The 19,828-nt window shown below is 37.5% G+C and overlaps 1 protein-coding gene across 1 annotated transcript; it reads right to left on the minus strand.

Annotated features, from left to right (window-relative positions):
* Positions 1-1,908: 1,908 nt before the first annotated feature.
* LOC140938860 (uncharacterized) lies at positions 1,909-19,401 on the minus strand. Its single transcript, XM_073388383.1, has 5 exons — positions 19,336-19,401; positions 19,021-19,095; positions 15,556-16,324; positions 12,911-13,099; positions 1,909-3,459 (listed from the first exon to the last, which is right to left on the minus strand). Exons 2-5 carry the CDS (start codon positions 19,087-19,089, stop codon positions 3,113-3,115), a joined length of 1,374 nt encoding a protein of 457 aa, XP_073244484.1. The 5' UTR covers positions 19,090-19,095; positions 19,336-19,401; the 3' UTR covers positions 1,909-3,112.
* Positions 19,402-19,828: the final 427 nt, after the last annotated feature.

The following is a 19,828-nucleotide window of genomic DNA, read 5'->3' on the forward strand; positions in this document are numbered from 1 at the left end:
TATTGAACTTTACCCTGGTCAGGGCCCTGGCCAGGACCTTTGTTCTTGTCCATTTGTACGCTGGTCCTCTCTGCGTTTAAGTTAATATCGCAGGAGTTAGGCTATTGAAAAATACATTTTGAAAACCTAAAACAGCATTTCAGTGTCATTTCGTGCTTCTTAAAAACATAATCTATTACGTGTTCCTTCACATTCCGGGAAACAATGAGGCCTTCGTAGGTTGTAGGTTGTATTTGCGCTTTTCTTTGTCGCTCTTGCAGACCTACCAACCGAGATTGTACAGCAAAGAGTTAACATGTCTGGGACAGTGAACGGAACCCTAGCGTGCCCAGCGATGCATGAAGGATTTAGAACAGCTCCCGCACTTGCTAGTTGTCAGATTACAGATCAGATGACATCAGTGATTTTATTTTATGGTTTCATCTAGATACAGGTATGTTTCCAGTTGGAAACCAGGGGCCCGTTTCTCGAAAGTCCCGGTAACTTAACGGGCCCGGAATCATATTTTTAAATCAAAGTCTCAGGAAAAGTAGGGTGTGTTCTGACCTCTAATGAAGTCCATTTTGTTTCGTTAGCTAATAACTCTACTGTATAATTTTCAAAACTTTTAAAACTCCCTTCTAAAATAGAAAACAAAACAGCTTAACGGGCCCGGTATTTACCGGGAGCTTCGAGAAACGGGCCCCAGAATTCTAAACAAGGCCATTATTTAACACTCATTATTATTCCTTCAAAATATTTCCCCGATTCTGATTGGCTAAAAGCACACGCATTATTCACCATAACCAGCTACTGATGACCAAATTTGAAAGAATTCTGCAATTAATCAACCGATGACGTCAAAAGTGCGGCTTCCTTGCAGGTTAATGCACTGTTAGCCGAGAAGACCTGGCGACAAGGTTGAGTTGCTTTGGTTGTGAAAACAAAAATGGCAGACATTTCACTCGTTTCAAGAGTAAGAACTAGGCGAAACAATAGCTAAAAACATGGCAAGAACAGCAAGTATACAACTAGCAGAGCGAGATCTGCTATTTGGAGAATATTTGAGGAGCTGAACAACCCTAAACGTGCACTCTATGAAAGATGAACTTAACATCGATGGAGGCAAGCATGTTTTAGCTACGTTTTTAAACTAGGATTTATTTTGAATGAATAATAAAGCAATTATTGAATCGGCTTTAGTATCACAAGAAGAATTATGGTGATCAAGGAGGGTGTTATCTGCCTCGGCCGATAACGCCCACCTCAATCTCCATAATTCTTCATAAGATACTCAGCCTCATTCATTAACTGTTAATTAACACCTACTCCTGCAAGTTGAATATATCCATCAGGCACATATTTTTCTTTATTGGACTTTTATTTAATCATTGCATTTCCAAGAATCAAAGACAAATAAAATTAAGCTAACTACGATAGGAAATTGCTTAAACTAGAGTACAAATTTTTATTTGCAAATAATTATAATGTTTAAAAACAGATAAAAACACTTCTAGCAATAAGCTAATAAAATAGTGAAATAACACAATTATTTACAGCGATCATTGTTTAGTCATCTATACAGGAGTGGCTGAATTTAACATTATCTATCAGAACATGAGGCAGCTAGTCCAGAAAAAAAAAACTCGCACACTTTATTATGTTGAATTGAAAAAAATTTTTTTTAAAATAGCAAATGACAACTCTGTATGATATTTTTGAAGCAAAGATACCACAAACATAAGGTGTGGTTACACTAGCCCTTCTTAGCAAAGCTGTCCCCTTAGGGAAATAGCTTTGGTCTGGGTTCTCTTTGGGTTTCGATTGCTTTTATGTTTGTATAAAGTTACACACTGATTTATTTCCCAAAGGGGAAAAAAACACTTGAACCCCAATTCACGATAAACTTCCTTGGCGACCATTTATCACTTGTAATAAAACCTCCTCATTAATAAATTATGTGTGCAACAGTGATTCATGCCCACTTCATTCGCACTTAAAAAAAAGCAACTTGTCGCTCACAAAACAAAGCACAGGTCTTCAAAACTGGTACCAACGACTTCTTGAGGACAGAATAAAATATTGTTGACTTGTGATGTAAAGAAAACTTCCGAGTATCTTGAAGAATAAAACGTTTTGTTTCAGAAATTTCCATACCATTTACAGCTGTAAATGTGAACTCAATACCACATTATAATACAAATACAATACACAAAGAATCTTAACCCCGGGAAATTTGAATTGGGCACAACATTGAGTTATCTGAAGGGGTCTCAGTTTGAGTCTATTAAAAGTAAAAATATCTGTGTTGAAGAACAGAACACGTTTCTCGTACTCACAGGATTTGGCATCAAGATGAACAAAGGACTTGAACAACATGTGATTTCTACTGTTTGGTAGATTGACTGGTTGAGCCGCTTTGGATTCTTATCAGTCCAAAGACATTACGTAGGAAAGTGTCATGGGGAATTCTTTTGTTCTTTTTCATGGATCCATGGAAATCTTCCCGAGGCAATTACACCTTGTGAACAATTGTTGGTCACACACAAAAAGTTGTTTCCCTGTGATAAGAGCCTTTAACCCAAACGTAAGACAGCTAGTATCACTACACCTATTATAATGAGGTTGCCAGTCTTCTTTTACCTACATTTCACAGCAGACATTTTAACAATACATTATAATATTTCACAAAAGTTAATACTGATCTGTAACGATTTCAAAATGGTTCTACCAAACTACAGGATACACATTGATTTGCCATTTTGTAACCTTATCCTTTGATAATAGTCTACTATTCAGTTATTATATTCTCTGCAAATCTAGTTACATCCATTGAAATCTGACATTTATCAGCCTTACACAATTTGTCAAAAAGGGTAACCTATAGTTATTAGTAACTGTTTTATAAATATTTATAGTCCTTAGCTTAAAGATCAGACCAGGTTTTAATGCCAATGGTTTTTACATCTATTTATCTTTTAGTTTCCTGCTCAGCTATACCTTCCCACCTGGCCCAGCCAGGAAAATGCCAGACAACAAGCTATTTGTAACTTCCTCACTGTGCATGTAAATAGGCAAACAAAATTAGCCCCTACCATTAATTTATTAAATCTGCTATGTCCTGTCTCCCCATTTATTTCATTATATTGACAAATTCCCCAACAGTTATTCCAGGAGTCTGTAGTAAAATGATAGAAGTTGTTGTGGTGTTTTGTACTTTAGCAACCTGTTGAAGACGTGCACATTCTGGAACTGTAATGTCCTGGTTACTGGCAAACTCTCTCACATCTTTACCATCAAATCTTGGGATATCAAGCTCGAGACAAACTTTGTGGTAGAGACGAAATGGTACCTCCTGCATTTTAGTACTGTACTTTTCTGCTTGGGACAGGGTTGCCCACTTTTTGGCTACCCTTTGCTTATGCACATCATAAGCATTCTGATGCCGTGAATCAAAAGCCGAGAAAATGTCATGGGAAGCTGTAAATCAAGGAAACATGGAAATCAACTCCGACAAACCTGCAATGTATTTTCTGTATAACACACAGCACATTTTGGATATTTTTCCCATAACAAAGTTGGGATCACAAGGGGTCTCTATCAGGAACACTTTAAGTACACCTCTACTATAACCAGTAGTACAGTTATATTGAAGAGAATTTTGCCCATATTAATTAAGTCTGTGCCTTGTTGTTAGCAAACGTGCCTCGCTCATATAGTCTGAGTTGTGTCATGTTAAAAAAACACTGCACAGAAGAAATCAACATTGAAATGAAGGAACAAAACTTATTATTCATTCAAAATATTTCGGATCTTGTTTACTGTGGGTAATGTCCACCGAGACATAGCGGTCGACATAGCGGTCGATATAGTGATCGATATAATCTTAACCAATAGCTTATCCACGTGTTGTTTGAAATTGAGATTTGCATCTATTAGCACACCAAGGTATTTGTAATGCTGTGCTTGATTTATTGGCTTATCCCTGTGGAATAAGCTAAATGGCCCATCTGAAAGGGTAGCCAAAGCGATTCGTTGTTGAATGCCGAAAAGAACGTATTAGGTCTTCACAGGATGAATGCACAGCTTATTAAGATGGGTCCAGGACTGCAACTCAGTTTTAGATCTTTATTCAAAACGGTATTAATTATGTTTCCGATATTGGTGTCAGCGTAGAAAAGGACAGCATCGTCCGCATAAAGTAGGATCTTTGACTGAAGTAAACAGTTCGGCAAGTCATTGATGTAAATAGAAAACAAAATCGGACCAAGTATGGACCCTTGTGGGACGCCAGATTTTATCTGCTGAGGTGCAGACTGTGCGCTGCCATAGACAACAGATTGACATCGACTCGTAAGATAGTTCTTGAACCACCTCAGTTCATGGTTTTTGATACCATACCCAGGCAGTTTCTTCAAGAGAAGTTGGTGATTTACACTGTCGAAGGCTTTTTGAAAGTCGACAAACACTGCTGCTGAGCATAATCTACCCAGCAGATGAAAACAACTTTATTGGAATAAGCAGCATTTTGGCATGAGGTAAAAGTCATGTAGGCCTACCACCACCTTTTATTGCTATTTCAGTAATCCTGCTCCAATTGCTTCTCCAGGGTTATTGATAATGGACTAAAAACTACACAGACAGACAAAAATCTCGACCAATATATTGATCCACTATCGGCCGACTCTCGACCGATATATCGAACGGCTATCTTCTGACTATCGACCAAGTGTCGACCGAGTGTCAACCAATTACTGACCGATACATCGGTCAAGTATCGACCAACCATCGGCGAAGTGTTGGCGAAGTGTCAGCGAAAAGTCGAGTATCGACCGACTGTCAACCGAGTGTCGACCGACTATCGACTGAGCATCGACCGAGTGTCAACCGCTATATCGACCGATATCTCATCGATATTAACAACAGTAAACAAGATCCAATATTTCTCCCTTTCTGACTGGCTCAAATCCCACAGCTTATCCTTCATAACAAGCTAGCATTAACAAAAGTTGGAAGACATTTGCAGGCTTTGGAAAATGATGTCAATGGTACTAGGGCTATGTGTGTGAAAATCGTGTGAAAAGGGTGTGAAAAGTGTGTGAAAAAAAGGAACCATGTGAAATCAATGTTGGAAAAAATACAAGTTAACCACATCAGCATTTCACATGCATGTGAACTTTTTGATATGCGTGTGAAATTTTGTAATACATGTGAAAAATTTTTGTCATATGTGTGAACTTTTTTTCCATGCATTTTATTACATGTGAAATCTTTTCATACATGTGAAACAATTTTGTGATGCATGTGAACTTCAGATTTCACATGCATAATAGATGCTACGCATGTGAAATTTTTCACATGCATGTGAACACTTTTAGGCATGTTAGAGTGAGCATGTGAATTTTTTTCAGAGCTTGTTAAATGCAACCACTATGAACCATATTTTTTATGAAAATGCCATGAATTTCTAGTGAATACCCCATGAAAGGCATTTCATGGCTCATAAAAGTTGCAAAATTAATTTCATGCCATGCCACATCTAGCATTCTATGGCTCATAGCTGATAAACATCAAACTAAGGGCCTGTTTACATGGCGTGGGGGACCCCGGTCTAGTGGGGTTGGTTTCTTTTGTTTTCACGCTCCACTAGACCGGGGTCCCCCACTCCATGTAAACAGGCCCTAAGTTAACTATGAGGGTCATGAATTTTTGAAGAATAAGATTTGATAAGTTACTAACCTAGAAAATTCACTATACTTTAATATGTCAGACCTTTAAGGCAAGTGATCACAACAAACATGCTGTTACAAATCATCATCATCATCACCATTAAAGGCGAACCCCAATATACCAAGGTGTCAAGCGCCAGAAGGGCCCTCTTGTAAAGCAGCAGACTGGAATTAATGTTCAAAGCTCTTTTCATGATCTAGCTTGCAACCAGATCTCTCAGTCAATAACTGTATTAATTATTAGTAAATACACAGAGGTTTCAAAACAAGCCGGAGACTAGAGTTCTGCCAGCTACTCGACTGTATATTGCTGGCTACGCTGGTCATAACAATTAGCTTGTGACAAATAATCTCGATTGTCACAGCCGCCTGCTTTTCCAGAGTTGGCTCCTACTTCAAAACATTTTGAAACCACTGAATACACTGTACATTCTTCATTATATTTGGCTTGATTAAAACCTTTCCAGTATACGATCCACATGTGCATCTTTACAAATATCATTGTCTTCATTGTTTGCTAGAACATGCTATATAAATTTATGTATTTTATCAAGGGTCTCATCTAAATTTGTGGGTTGTGTATCTTACCACTTTAGTTTCTACCCAGAAAGATGTGTACCATGATTTTTGTTAAGTGGGGAGGGCTAAATCCTGAGAATTAAACCATTCTTTCAACTAAACGGACTTAATTTTATTACTCCATCAGAAAACTAACTTTGCTAACATATACGACATATGCAACTACACTTTATGAATGTTTTGTTTCTTACTGTAACGTTCCTAGTTGTAACGTTGAAAGTCCACTTGACATGCGAACAGTTCCTTGCTTTGCATGCTTTTTTAGTTTTCTTTTGATACCGTTCGTTCAACTAATGACTCCTTGAAGCAAACAACTGGCATGCTCTTGGTTTGCTCAAGTTGTCCTTGGTTCAATCAGCTTTCGGTACCTGAGCTTAACCAACATGAACAACGTCCACAACACGTATTTAGTCGCAACTTAGATTCATGTAGTGAAGGCCAGCATTTCCTTAAATAATAATAATAATAATTTACCAATTTATATAGCGCGTATTTACATTTGCTGATCAATAGCGCTTTACAATCATATGTTAAAAAGAAAACGAAAATACATTACCGTGAGAATAAAATAAACTAAGTTACAAACTATAAAAATACTTTTTAAAAAGATAGGTTTTAAGTCGAGATTTAAAACTGTTAAGTGATGTTGCTTGACGAAGCTCCACAGGTAGCTCATTCCAGAGTTTCGGAGCTGCTGCTGAGAATGATCTTGCTCCCAATGTTGAGAGCATCTTTCCCTTGGGATGGTCCAATAAGAGCTTACCAGTAGACCTAAGATTATATAATGAATTCGATTTTATACTAATAAGATCGCTAAGATAAGTTGGCGCTAGGCCATAAATACATTTGAAAGTCAAAAGTAAAATCTTATAGTCAATACGCAAAGAAACCGGCAGCCAGTGCAGCTCATAAAGCGCCGGTGTAATGTGAGAAAACTTTCCAATGCCAAGAATAAGTCTTGCTGCTGCATTTTGTACACGCTGTAATTTAGCGATCTGCACATTTGGTAAGCCAAACAATAAACCATTATAATAGTCAAGACGGCTGGTTATAAAAGCATGAACCAAAGTAATTAAAGAATCTCTCGACAGGTATTTCTTACTACATCTCAAGTTATGTAAATGATAAAATGCCGCATTACAAGCCTTGTGTTTGTTAAATTCGCAAAGGTTTCCCAACTTGAGGGAACAATGTTAAGTTTTCCTCTTGCTTCTAACACTTCAAATGCGCTGGAATATTCTAATCAATGCTGAAAATAACCACTTTTTCGACTCAAACGAGTGGACTTTCTCCATCGCAAGACTAGCAGCTAAATACAGGAATTGCACCGACCTGTGATTGGAAGATAAAAATAGTATGTCAGTGGCGATGACGTGACAATTCGTTACGTTAGCCGTTTCAAGAGTAATGGTTTTTACACGAAAAAGACAGTCCACAGGAAAATACAATATAATATTAAATATTTCTCAAAGACAAACAGTGCAGTATTCTTTTGAAGTCGGCTGACTCGCTAAGAGTCAATGTCTTATCGAAGTTGAAGTTCAACTGTCGCAAATCGGATAACTTCACTGAGTGATTCTAAGATGAAACCTTTTGTCTGCATCTACATTGATCTTAGATTATACCACTTACATATTGAAGAAAAGCCATAAACAGAGCTTCAATGTCCACGTACACCCGACTGAACCTCGGTGCGATTCCTGCAGATACCGCTGTTCATACTAAATGCAGGAATTGCACCGGACGCGTTCTCGTCCCCAGAGTTTTTTTTTTTTTGAAACCGCGACAAGACATCGATCCCTTTTCAATATAGTCTTGCGACAAAGGTCTGTATTAAAAAAATTAATACTGTTGTTGGAGGGCATGCAATGAATCATGCTCCCTCCACCCCCCCCCCCCCAAAAAAAAATGAATAGAAAATATAAATCAATGTAGAAATGTTATCCACAGGTACACAAAGTGTAAATACAAGAGCTAATTTCAGCAAACTCTCACAGGTGAACCGCCTTTTCCCTAAATTTTGCGAGTAAACATGACATGTAACTCTATTAGCTTAAAACAAGCATTGACTCGTCTTTAGTTTCTTCACAGATTTTTTTCTGCGAAAACTCAACCCTACCCACCCACCCCCTATGGCAGGTCAAATGGTCCTCGCAGCTACCTGCTGAAACGCAATGATTATTCGGTTTGCTGAAAAGGGGATTTTTGTTTCTTCCAAAGGACATGATGGGATTTAACCAGGCTGTTTAGGTGACCATTATTTTTACATTGCTGAGGTATTTCAGATTCGATATACTCACCAAGGAGAGCATGTTACACTTGTAAAGTCAAGCAGTAAAAGAAAAAAAGGCAAAGAACAATCAGCCCGAGGTTTAGATGACCTTTAGTCAGGATCCTATAACTCCTGCTTCAGTATAAATTAACTTCGAATACAAGTGACGTGTTATTTCCAGTGGCCTAAGTCTTGTCCTATCAAGCGAAAATCAAAACGCGAGAAAATCAATTAAAGTTTCCCGCGGCTATTTCATTTATGCCAAGTTGCGCATTCGACCAATGAGCGTCCGGTGTATTCTCGTTCCCAGAGCCCGTCTTTCTTGGTCACGTGCTCTTTTGTTACAACTTAGAGTTGAGTGACTCTGGGGACGAGAACGCGTCCGGTGCAATTCCTGCATTTAGTATGAACAGCGGTATCTGCAGGAATCGCACCGAGGTTCAGTCGGGTGCACGTGGACATTGAAGCTCTGTTTATGGCTTTTCTTCAATATGTAAGTGGTAAAATCTAAGATCAATGTGGATGCAGACAAAAGGTTTCATCTTAGAATCACTCAGTGAAGTTATCCGATTTGCGACAGTTGAACTTCAACTTCATTAGACATTGACTCTTAGCGAGTCAGCCGACTTCAAAAGAATACTGCACTGTTTGTCTTTGAGAAATATTTAATATTATATTGTATTTTCCTGTGGACTGTCTTTTTCGTGTAAAAACCATTACTCTTGAAACGGCTAACGTAACGAATTGTCACGTCATCGCCACTGACATACTATTTTTATCTTCCAATCACAGGTCGGTGCAATTCCTGTATTTAGCTGCTAGTATCGCAAGATTAGCCGCCATGTTTGTTGTTTCCCAGGCTTCCCCATGATTTTAGCACATGCGCGATTTGATTTACAATGTCACGTGCAGCTTTTCAACCAATAGAAAATTGTAAAATGAAGTTCCGTTGAATAGTTCAAATTCACGCGGACTTCACAAGCAACACAGCGATGCAAACAGAATATTTTCGTTACTTTCGGATAGATAGAAAGACTGTCTTTCAATAACACCCATGTTACTTTCGAGAGACAGTGATCAATTGCAAAATTCTTCACAAAAAGCATGTTTCCAAGTCAGCAACTCAGCTGGATTATTGCAGACAGGTATGTTCTTGATATCGTGGTTCGTTAACAGTAACAAGAGCTTACTTTGGTTTTCTAATAACTTTGGGTAAGCTTAAACCTTCAAAGATACATCTTAATTTAAGATGCATGCACAGATATGCCATTGATTGATTCCTTTTTGTTTACTGCAGAAAAAACTGTACTCTTTGTTGCAAATCGTCAATGGAATACTCTGAAAATTTTATGTACTGGCACTAGTAGGCTGTGGCAGACTTGTCAAGACCAATGTTAAATAAAATAGGAGAAGAAATAGCATAAGTTTCCGATATGCATGCAATGTATACTACAAGTTGGAAGCAATTAAGTTTCCAGTTAATTTACAATGACTTGAGAGTTGAACTAAACCTATAAAATTTGAGTAGGTTTGTTTATTTGAGTTTCGATTCATAATATTCATACATCTGCAATAAGTTCAAAAATAAACGGCAGCTCTATCTAGTCTGATGTGTGGACCTTCAGTTCAGAAAGCTGTTCAGCCACTTTGAAAGAAGCAGTCAGTTAGCATTATTTTTTTCCATAAACATGCTTGTATTTTTCAAAGTTGTTTATTTACTTTGTCTTTTTACTGACATTGAGTGCTAGATTGCTTTTCTGTAACTTGGTATTCCTTAATAAGTGGAAATTGCAAATTGGCCACTATGTCATTTACTATCATAATTATTACAATTTATAAGAAATATCTCTAACCAAAAATTAGTATATTATTAGTTATTTTATTGATGTAGGAATTAAAGGTATAAAAACTGAGCATGATAGAAAGTTTTGTTTTTATTATTATCCTTCAGGCAATAAATATTGACAAATAAACAGGATTAGACATTGATGTTTCCATTAGCCTTATGTGCCGTTTTTGAGTAACTTAAATTTACATTTAAGTTCATTTTGGGACATGTGAGTCAGTTGAACTGAGTTTCACCGTGTTGATAATATGAAACCAATTTCCTTTGCCAATCAAAAATCCTATCCAGTTTGCTTTTCACTTTTTGCCAGTTTTATATAAATCAAGTTGCTCTGAAAATACCATAAAATTATAAATAAACCAACAGATCAGGCTATAAACCTGAAGTTGTTTGTGACTATATGAAAACACAACCATGCATGCAGTTGACAGTACTTCAGACAAATTTATTGCAAGCAGAAAGTGCAAATGTAAATTTGTTTGTAAATTGATCTAAGCTAGTTGATTTACTGAATATTTGCTTGTGAAACAACATACCCAATTTGTGTGAAGTGGTATGGGAAATTCTACCCTGCAAGCAGAGTTTTCTCTCTTGCATGGCTTTGAGCGTTAAGGAAGTCGTTTGGGTGGCTTGTCTGTCGTGTAGTTGGTTTGTTTACATGTAAACAAACCTCTGCTCACAGGGTAGTGAAATTCTATTGCCATTCATGATCTCCGATCTCTGAGGATTTACATGTGAAAGCTCATGTGAAACCCCATGTGAAGTGTATGTGAAAATAATGTGTGAATTGGTAGCATGTGAAATTCTAGATGTTTTGCCATTCATTGAGGATTAGGTACATGTGAAAGCCCATGTGAAACCCCATGTGAAGTGTATGAAAATATGTGTGAATTTAAATGAGGATTTACATGTGAAAGCCTGTGTGAAACCCCATGTGAAGTGTATGTGAAAATATGTGTGAAAGGGATGACGTCGCTTCACACCCTTTTCACATATATTTCACTATGCAAAATTTCACATGCACGTGAAATATGTGTGTGAAATGCATGTGAAAAGTGTGTGAAAAACATGTGAAAAATGTGTGAAAGGAGTGTGAAAATAGGACATTTTTCACACGTTTTTCACATGGTGTTTCACATACATACTCCTAGTAGTGGGTACAGATCAATAATCACTAAAAAAAAGGATGGCAAACAAAGCGCTATAACATAAGACATAAGGCATAAGGTAGCGTTGTTTTAGTTAAGAGTGCAACAAAATGGCTGAACATTTCACATGTTTCAAGACAAAGAAATACCCGAACTACTGTCTAAAAACATAGCAAGAACAGCAAGAATACAACTTGATGGATGGCATCTGCTATTTGAAGAATATCTGCTAGACTAAACATCCCTTAACATATCTTGACCTTGCTGAGAAACGGGCAAATAGAGATGGAAACTTGATTAAGGGCCATTCCGTTAATTATTTAATATACAACCTGGCCTTAGCTTAGCTTAGCTGAGACCCTCCAAAAATCCATTTTTTTGTTTACCTATAGAGAAAATCTACTTCATCGAGAGGGGGGATGGGGGAGGGGGATATTAAATTGCAGGCCCCAACATTGATAGAGGTAAAGCATGTTTTGGAGCAATTTCGGAATAGCCAGCCACTTGTTACAACACTTTAAAGAATGAAGCATACGACAGAATGGTTAAAGATGTACAGAAGTGGCCCAGTATTCTGTAATGTAGCCTATGTTTTATCTTGTTTTTAAATTAGGAATTATTTTCAAATTATGAATAACAAAACAGTTATTGGCAAGGCCAAACACCCTTCTTGATCTATTTATTATATAGACAAGAGTGTTTTACTGGAAAATTTACCACTCGTAAAATTCATAAAAACTACATCTGGGACCCGAGTGGTTTATTTTCCATAATCTCAAATGTGAGTTTATCGATGACATAATTTCGGTAATTTCCCTCTATTATTTTATCGATGTCTCAGTTTGGTTTTATAATAAAAAGAACATTACAAGGAGGCTTGAAGATATGAATTTTATTTTCTTGTGGCAAAAACAATATTTTACGAACGAGCGCAGCGAGTGAGGAAAATATTGTTTTGCCACTCCAAATTTTATATTCATATCTTCGCGCCACCATGTAATATCCTCTATGTAATTCTTCAGATCATACTATGCCTTATCCAATAATAATTGTTAATTATTGCAAAGTTAGAATAATAATAATAATAATAATAATAAAACTTTCAAATTGTGTGTAAAGGGAAAATGGCTATTATAACGTACATTTTCACACTTTTGGTGATATAAATTAAACCTCCTGAAACCAGTTTTTTATAGTCAATCGTTAAGTGTTCAGTAGAAAACAGAAAAAGATAACAGGCAGTGCTTTATTACAGTCTGGTACTTAATTGCATATGTAAATGTGGTCAAATGCAGGTTTACAGGGAGTAACCTTAGTATGCATGCAAAGAATTATGAAGGTATGACATAATACTTACCTCCAGGTCCTTGCATGACGTTTATATTCAAATTGGATGTGATACACGTAATTGGACATGGAACACCAGGTTTTAAATTGTTGAACAATGACGAAGGCTTTTCTGGTGAAACCTGTGATGTAGGATCTTGTAATGATCCAGCAACATCTACACCTGTTGAACCCTTACTGGTTGCATCTTGTTGATTATCTGTTGGAATTAAAATCATATTTTATATATTAGAATTACATTAATAATTTCCTCAATAACATTGCCCATTCAAGCCTGTGGCTGTTTAGTTGTTGAACAATTAAATGAAGTACATGAAAAGTTTGGCACTTGATCGTGAGTTAATAACAACAGATATTTCAATTTGGAATGATTCAGCAATCCTGTCTGCCAATGAGCCTTTATTGTAACAGCCTGAAGTACCGGTACTTGAGAATGTAACCTGTGACATTTTCCCCTTAAACTGCCTAGCTACGTACCTCAAATTTACTGTTTACTGATAAGTTAAGAATCTGAATTAGCTGGTATACTGTTAAATTTATTAAGTAATGATCCGGGTAAGGTGGAAAGCAATTCCTATTGTTATGCAGCAATGTGCTTTCCCCACATAGCCTGAATGTTCTCATTTTTACACAGAGAATGCATAAACCTACAGAAAGGCCGTTTATGCAATATGTGTTTAAACTCCACTTTGAAAGGGTGTTTTTTGGTGTTAAAAGATTCTGACCAATCATAAGAGCTGCAAACAATAGCCAAGAAAAGTGTACAATTTTACATGTTCCCCACATAGGATTTCTGTGTTATTCAGACTGAGATGAGATTTTGCTATATGGAAGTTTGCTGGAAAAGTAAGCATGAATATATTATACTGCTTTATTAAGTTTTCTTAACTCTTACTGTTTAAGCCAATCAGAAGTATAGTGCAGAAAATAGCAAAGTTAGCACCTTTTTGCATTCCAACATGTTCATAGCCATTGTTGCTTTACCTCTTATCTGGATCATTACTTTACAAGTATTGACCTGTATTTGAATTTCATTTGGCTAATTAAATGTTCAGCATCAGAAAAAAAATTTTTGTGGCAATAAGTAACCTAACAATTTATTAGGTTCAGGTTTAAAGGGAGGGGGGGCGGGGTTAAAAAAAAAAGTCAAAAAAAAAATAAAAATAAAAAAGAAGTCACTCATGATAAACCACTTTTGACCAAGCCATCCGTGAGAACTTTTTCTCAATTTCCATAACTGACAGCACTTTTTGCAGCAAATGACATTTTTGATATAAGTTTATTGAACACTCAAACTTCATTTCAGACATATTTTTTAACAGTCTATTATTCACAAACTAAGGGCCCATTCTCTTTTCTTTGTTTTGTGTACACTTATAAGCTAGCCAGTATACTGACATTTAGTCACCATAACCCTGAATAATGAAAGAAAAACAACCTCCCCCCTTGTGGATTTTGGAGGCTTTAGTTAAGCCCCAGAGATTCTGGATCCAAATAATTAAGGATAGACTTTAAGAAAAGTAATGATGAGAGGGGGGAAATAATTTTTTTTTTTTTTTTGGGGGGGGGGGGGGGGGGGCACTTGAGGGCAGTTTGGGTGTAGGTGAGCTGCCAAGGCTTTCAAACCCTGACCCTGTTTAAGACAAAATCTGTTCATTTTGCTACCCTGTTTAAGACAAGAGACTGTCTTTCATGACCCTGTTTGAGACTGTCACCCAAAAGCCCTGTTTAAGGAGATATTTTCTTTTTAGATAGTATAAAATACCATACAAAATGGGGAAAAATATATTTATTTCCTTTGTTTTGAAGTCACATAGAAAAATGTTTTTTTGAGATTACTGAAGGAACAAAATTAGATTTTTTTAAAAGACTTTGTTATTCAGGTAGACCCCACACCGCCAAAATTCACACCCTGTTGCAGGCTCCAGGTCTAAAAAGACACCCTGTTGAAGATGCTCAATAGTGAGATTATATACCCACACCCTGTTCAGTGGCACATACCTGTATAGGCCAAATAAGGGAGTGCCCCCCCCCTTGCTAGCCAATAGACGCTCATCGGCAAAGGTCTTGTTGACAGAACCGGACATAGATCACGCTGTGAAAGAAATTTTGGGGGCACGAGTCATCTACGTCTTCGCCTTTCTTCACCTTGCATGTTGAATTAGTGTAAGAAATAACAGCGAGATAAAAGGAAAAAACGTCTCTTTGATCAGCTAGATCGCTGCACATTTTGCCTTCTCAAATTTACGCTCCAAAAAATTCAACTGGCGTGAAAACTTTGGGAGCCGATATCAGTAGTGTGACCTTCCCAGAATTTTTACCTAGGTAAAACAAAACCCAAGATGAATTTACCTCGGGAGATTTTTGATGAATTTGCCCTAGGTAAATCGGTTTTACCTAGGTAAAAGTCTGTAGTGTGACCACAGCTAAATTATTCAGGCTCTCACAGCATGATCTGTGGTTAGTCTTCAATGACACAAAAAGACCTGCTGACTTGAACGTTATCCTGAAAACAATTCATGGATCTCGCCCCAAAATACGCCTGCTTTGCAGGCTATGAAAAGTTGAAGCTACCATCTCTCAGACAGACAAAAACTTTTACAGGCAACCACTCACGGTGTATCAATATGGACAACATAGTAGTAATTACTATACCTTCTCCAAGGCTGCAATCATCTAGAGATAATGGAACAGTAGGTACACCATCATCAGAAAGGGTCTGGCCATCCAGCAAAGGTTGGTTGTCATTTCCTTGACTTGTGGAATCCTGCTGAGCATCCTTGAGCTTTTGGTTTTCAGGAGATAAAAGCACAGAACACGATTCACTGCCCCCAGAACCTGAAGTTAAGTTTGGCCTAGCTTCCTCATTGTTACTACATAGGAAACAAATAGTAGTTGATCCTCTTTTCTTAAAAATATAAACAATAGCCACCACAATGGTGAACATCAAAGCAACACCACAGCCTGATAGGGTAGCTACTTTCACGTATGAATCTTGTCCAATTCCTGAGTCATCACTTTCCTTGGTCTCTACCACAGCAACAGTTATTGAGGGATGTGAACCAGTTGAACTGGTGGCAGAAATACTTGGCTGATTATGGATGTGGCTGATACCTGTCTCAGTGATTGGTCTGGTTCTGGTGGGACTTGATTTCAAAGATATGAGTGATGGGGAAGCCAGAGGGGTAAAAAAAACATCTGTGGCATACGCACTAGCTCTGGAAATTGCCTGCACCATAGGAACACAGTGGATGTCTGTGCCCTCTAAAACAGTTGATGGGCATGGCACTGACAGTCTTTGTCCCTCAGGACATGGTGAGCATCGGAAACATGTCACACACTCCCCTGAAGAGCGGCTGATTACTTTTATGGCTGGGTCTGCACAGTCTTCCTTAATACATGATGATTGTACCCTGATGGACACCTGCCAAAAAATACAAAATAATTATTCTTTTCTGGTTAAATGTTGGATTTTGTAAATCGAGCAACATTTGGACGACATCTCTGATACTTAATGAAAATAACGGCTGACTATTGGTTGAAATGTTGACCAATCTTGGTTGATTATGTTAGTCAACAACTGACAGTCAATTTATTGGCCAATATGTCGATCAATAGTTGTTTGACATGTTGAACGAGCATTGGCTGATATGACAACCAATAGTCAGTAAATAGTGGCAGAAGGTGTGATGACACATAATCAGTGGTCACTAACTGATCAATAAACCACTGACATTGGGTTATTCCAGAAAATATCCATACCCTACCACGGGTGGCATGAGTATTTTAACCCCCCCTTGCCCTCGGAAATTCCAAAATGCTTATCCCCCCCTTGCCCTCCGAATTCCAAAATCGCTAACCCCGCCTCTCCTCCGGAATTTTCCCCTTTGTTTCAGACCCTTTGGAATTCCTGTTCGTCTGCCTAAATCTTCAAACGAACGAGAAACTTGCACTTTTTCCCTCTGCAAAAGAATTCTGTTCACAATTTTTAGTCAGACGATCAAGCAACTCAAGTTTGTTAACGTTAGTACACCGTAGCTATTCCTTCTAAGCATTATCTTTAAGCTGCTTACCACCTAATAGAACTTTTTGTTTTCCATTCAATACCGTCATATTTTCAGGAGTAGATCGTATTGATACCAGTGGACGCTGACAAGAGTAAAGTTTACGATCGATATTCGATATTATAATTTTTTGAGGTAAACCTCTCCCCGACTCGTCCAGTTCTATTGGCAAATATACGTCCGTTTAAGGATATCAGCTCCTGGAATAAATAGTTATTTCGAGGAAAAATAACTATTTAGAACTGAATGATCAAAACACTTGCGCATAAACAGTTTTGAATTAAACAGCGCATAAAAAGGCACGCTGTCGGATTTTACTACCTTCATGTTGGCGTGAAAATCGGCGTGAAATACAAAAATCTGTCAGGCGTTCTATTTGGAAACGAGAGACTGGTGCGAGTTTTCAGCACGCAACAACACATCGTTGATCGACAATCGGCGAGAAACACCGACTTGGTTATATTTTTATTAATCAGTTGACTAATTCATCAACTTTAAGGCCTTTTCGATGTGGAGCTTGCTGCACAACCCATCTGCTTACCCATCTGCATGAACGCATACTTCTTTCGTGGTCGGTTCGTGCTTCATTTACAAAATGGGAATGTTAACAGGTCAGCTATTTCAAGCGGAGCTTTCGCCGTCTTTCCTCTGGAAATTCACTGAATTCAGAGCTGAAACACCCCCCCATGCCTTTGGAATTCCAAACTGCGTTACTCCCCCACGTCTTCGGAATTCCAGTCCAAGAAACCCCCCCCCCTCCCTCGGAATTCCAAGATGCCGCCCGTGGTATGGTATGGATATTTTCTGGAATCACCCATTTTATGGACACTGATCTACCATTATTTTTGCTGACTGTTCTCATGGAGTTTTGTTTCCTCTCTACTTAAATCTCTTCCTTTGTGTTAGCTTGAAAACAATTTTTAAGGGACCTAGGTGACTTGAAACTGTATGCCCGAACTTTTCGTGACTGGTCACTACGCAGTCAACATTCCTGAAATATTTCAGGCATACAAGAGTTTCCGAGTTTCGTAATTTATCATAGAGACCAAGCTGTATACTAAGTAATAATAATTCTAACATCAGTTGTTAATGTAGTAACGATTTGAATTAAAATGAAATAATCTTCCAGCAGTCATGATATCTAATCATAAAACCGAAAATTACTGATAAACAATTTAAAAAAATACGGGAAAAGCTAGCAACAAACGGCAGTAAAAAAACTTGGCAAGCGATTTTTCCCCATGTGCGACTCGAAAGGACGGAAGAAATTGCGGTAAGATATTCCACTGAAGTTAGCGTCGTTGGGATATTTAACTAATGTTAGCCTCAGTACTGCTAAACAAAGTTATTTGTACCTTGATCACGGAAAGGAATCACGTTTGATGATAATAGTAGTTTCAATGTGGACTGTTCGCCAAAATTGTTACCACGAATACGAGGCTAACATGTGACGCATGATCTCGTCTGCCGTCAGAAAACTGCTACAGATCAGATCAAACTTGAATTTTTATTCTGATCAAAACTGAAAATTGAAAACGTCTAAAGCATAACGGATCACCTTAGGTAACCACGTGAAGCAAATTTCTTTAAATTTCATGGACTCGAAACTGACTGATTCGTACTGGGCGTCTGGGTATATTACTTCTCAAACTCATTAATAATTCATAAAGAAAATTCAAAGGAAATTAATGTTTAATGAGTGTTTGGATATCAGATGAAAAACTGCTCATTTTTGCATCCTTAATTTCTCTTTCAAAAATGATTTTGTTTGAGAAGAAATATCAAACATTCGACACAGTGTTTCATCACCAGATGAAACACCTCGAAGTTCGTCAAAAATACTCCGCTGCGCGTCGTATTTTCAACTCTCTTCTCGGTGTTTCATCTGGTGATGAAACACTGCGTCTCATGATTGATATATTACTTCGCAGCCAACAAAGGCTTCGAAATGTATCCTTACCGTGGACAGTTTTATTATACAGTGATTATAAAAAGTGTCCATAGCACATATTGTGTAAAATGAACAATCCATCTGCGTCAACTGAAAAGAACTTACCACAATCAACTGTAGAAGCAAAGCAAAACTTGTTCGTTCTGTTGTGATCGGTGCGAGTGAGCGTTTCATGGATCCCTGATCAACATAGAGAAAAATTAAATGATGCAAAGTTTATGTAATGAAGGAAATACATAAAAATGCGTCTTATCTTTGCAAGTCGCGAAGCTTTGATGCTATTTCTGTGTCAACCATCGCACGCGAGTGGAGGACCTCTAGGCTCAGTGTACTAACTCAGCCAAGTAACAAGAATTTCTCAAGTTTGCAAAGCAAAATACTAGATCAGAAATAAATTTTAAAGCGTTTTTATATACTCACCTACTATCTGAGTACAGACACCTTCAAGAAGGCCAAAAAACACACCCGATTGCGAAAGAAACCTCTACAAGCAGACTCTATCACGTCTGCGTGGGAGGCTATTATAACGTCAAGAATATTCAGTTTTCAAACGCGACTGTTCTGGCATGGGGAATCCCCTAATGGAAATAACACTGTTATGGAATAATAAATTGTATAGGACTGGATGGTGGAACAGCGGAACACAGATGGCAAAAGGTCCGTATGGTTTTCGTCCATTTGAATTTTGATTCCAAATTGAAAATTGAAAATCAAAAATTCACAATCGTGATTTTCAATGTTTGATTCCACAAGAATTGAAAATCACAAATTTAAAATCTCAATTGTCAATTTTTGTTTCTAAGAAACATAAAATTTCAATGTTTAGAAAATCAAAAATTGAAAATTGAAAATGGTCAGTTGGTGGATTTCAAAACTTGTTTTTAAGGAAAAGGAAAACTAAACGATAATCTTC

Source organism: Porites lutea, chromosome 5 (assembly GCF_958299795.1).
Source record: "Porites lutea chromosome 5, jaPorLute2.1, whole genome shotgun sequence".
In the NCBI taxonomy this organism is placed as follows: Eukaryota; Metazoa; Cnidaria; class Anthozoa; order Scleractinia; family Poritidae; genus Porites; species Porites lutea.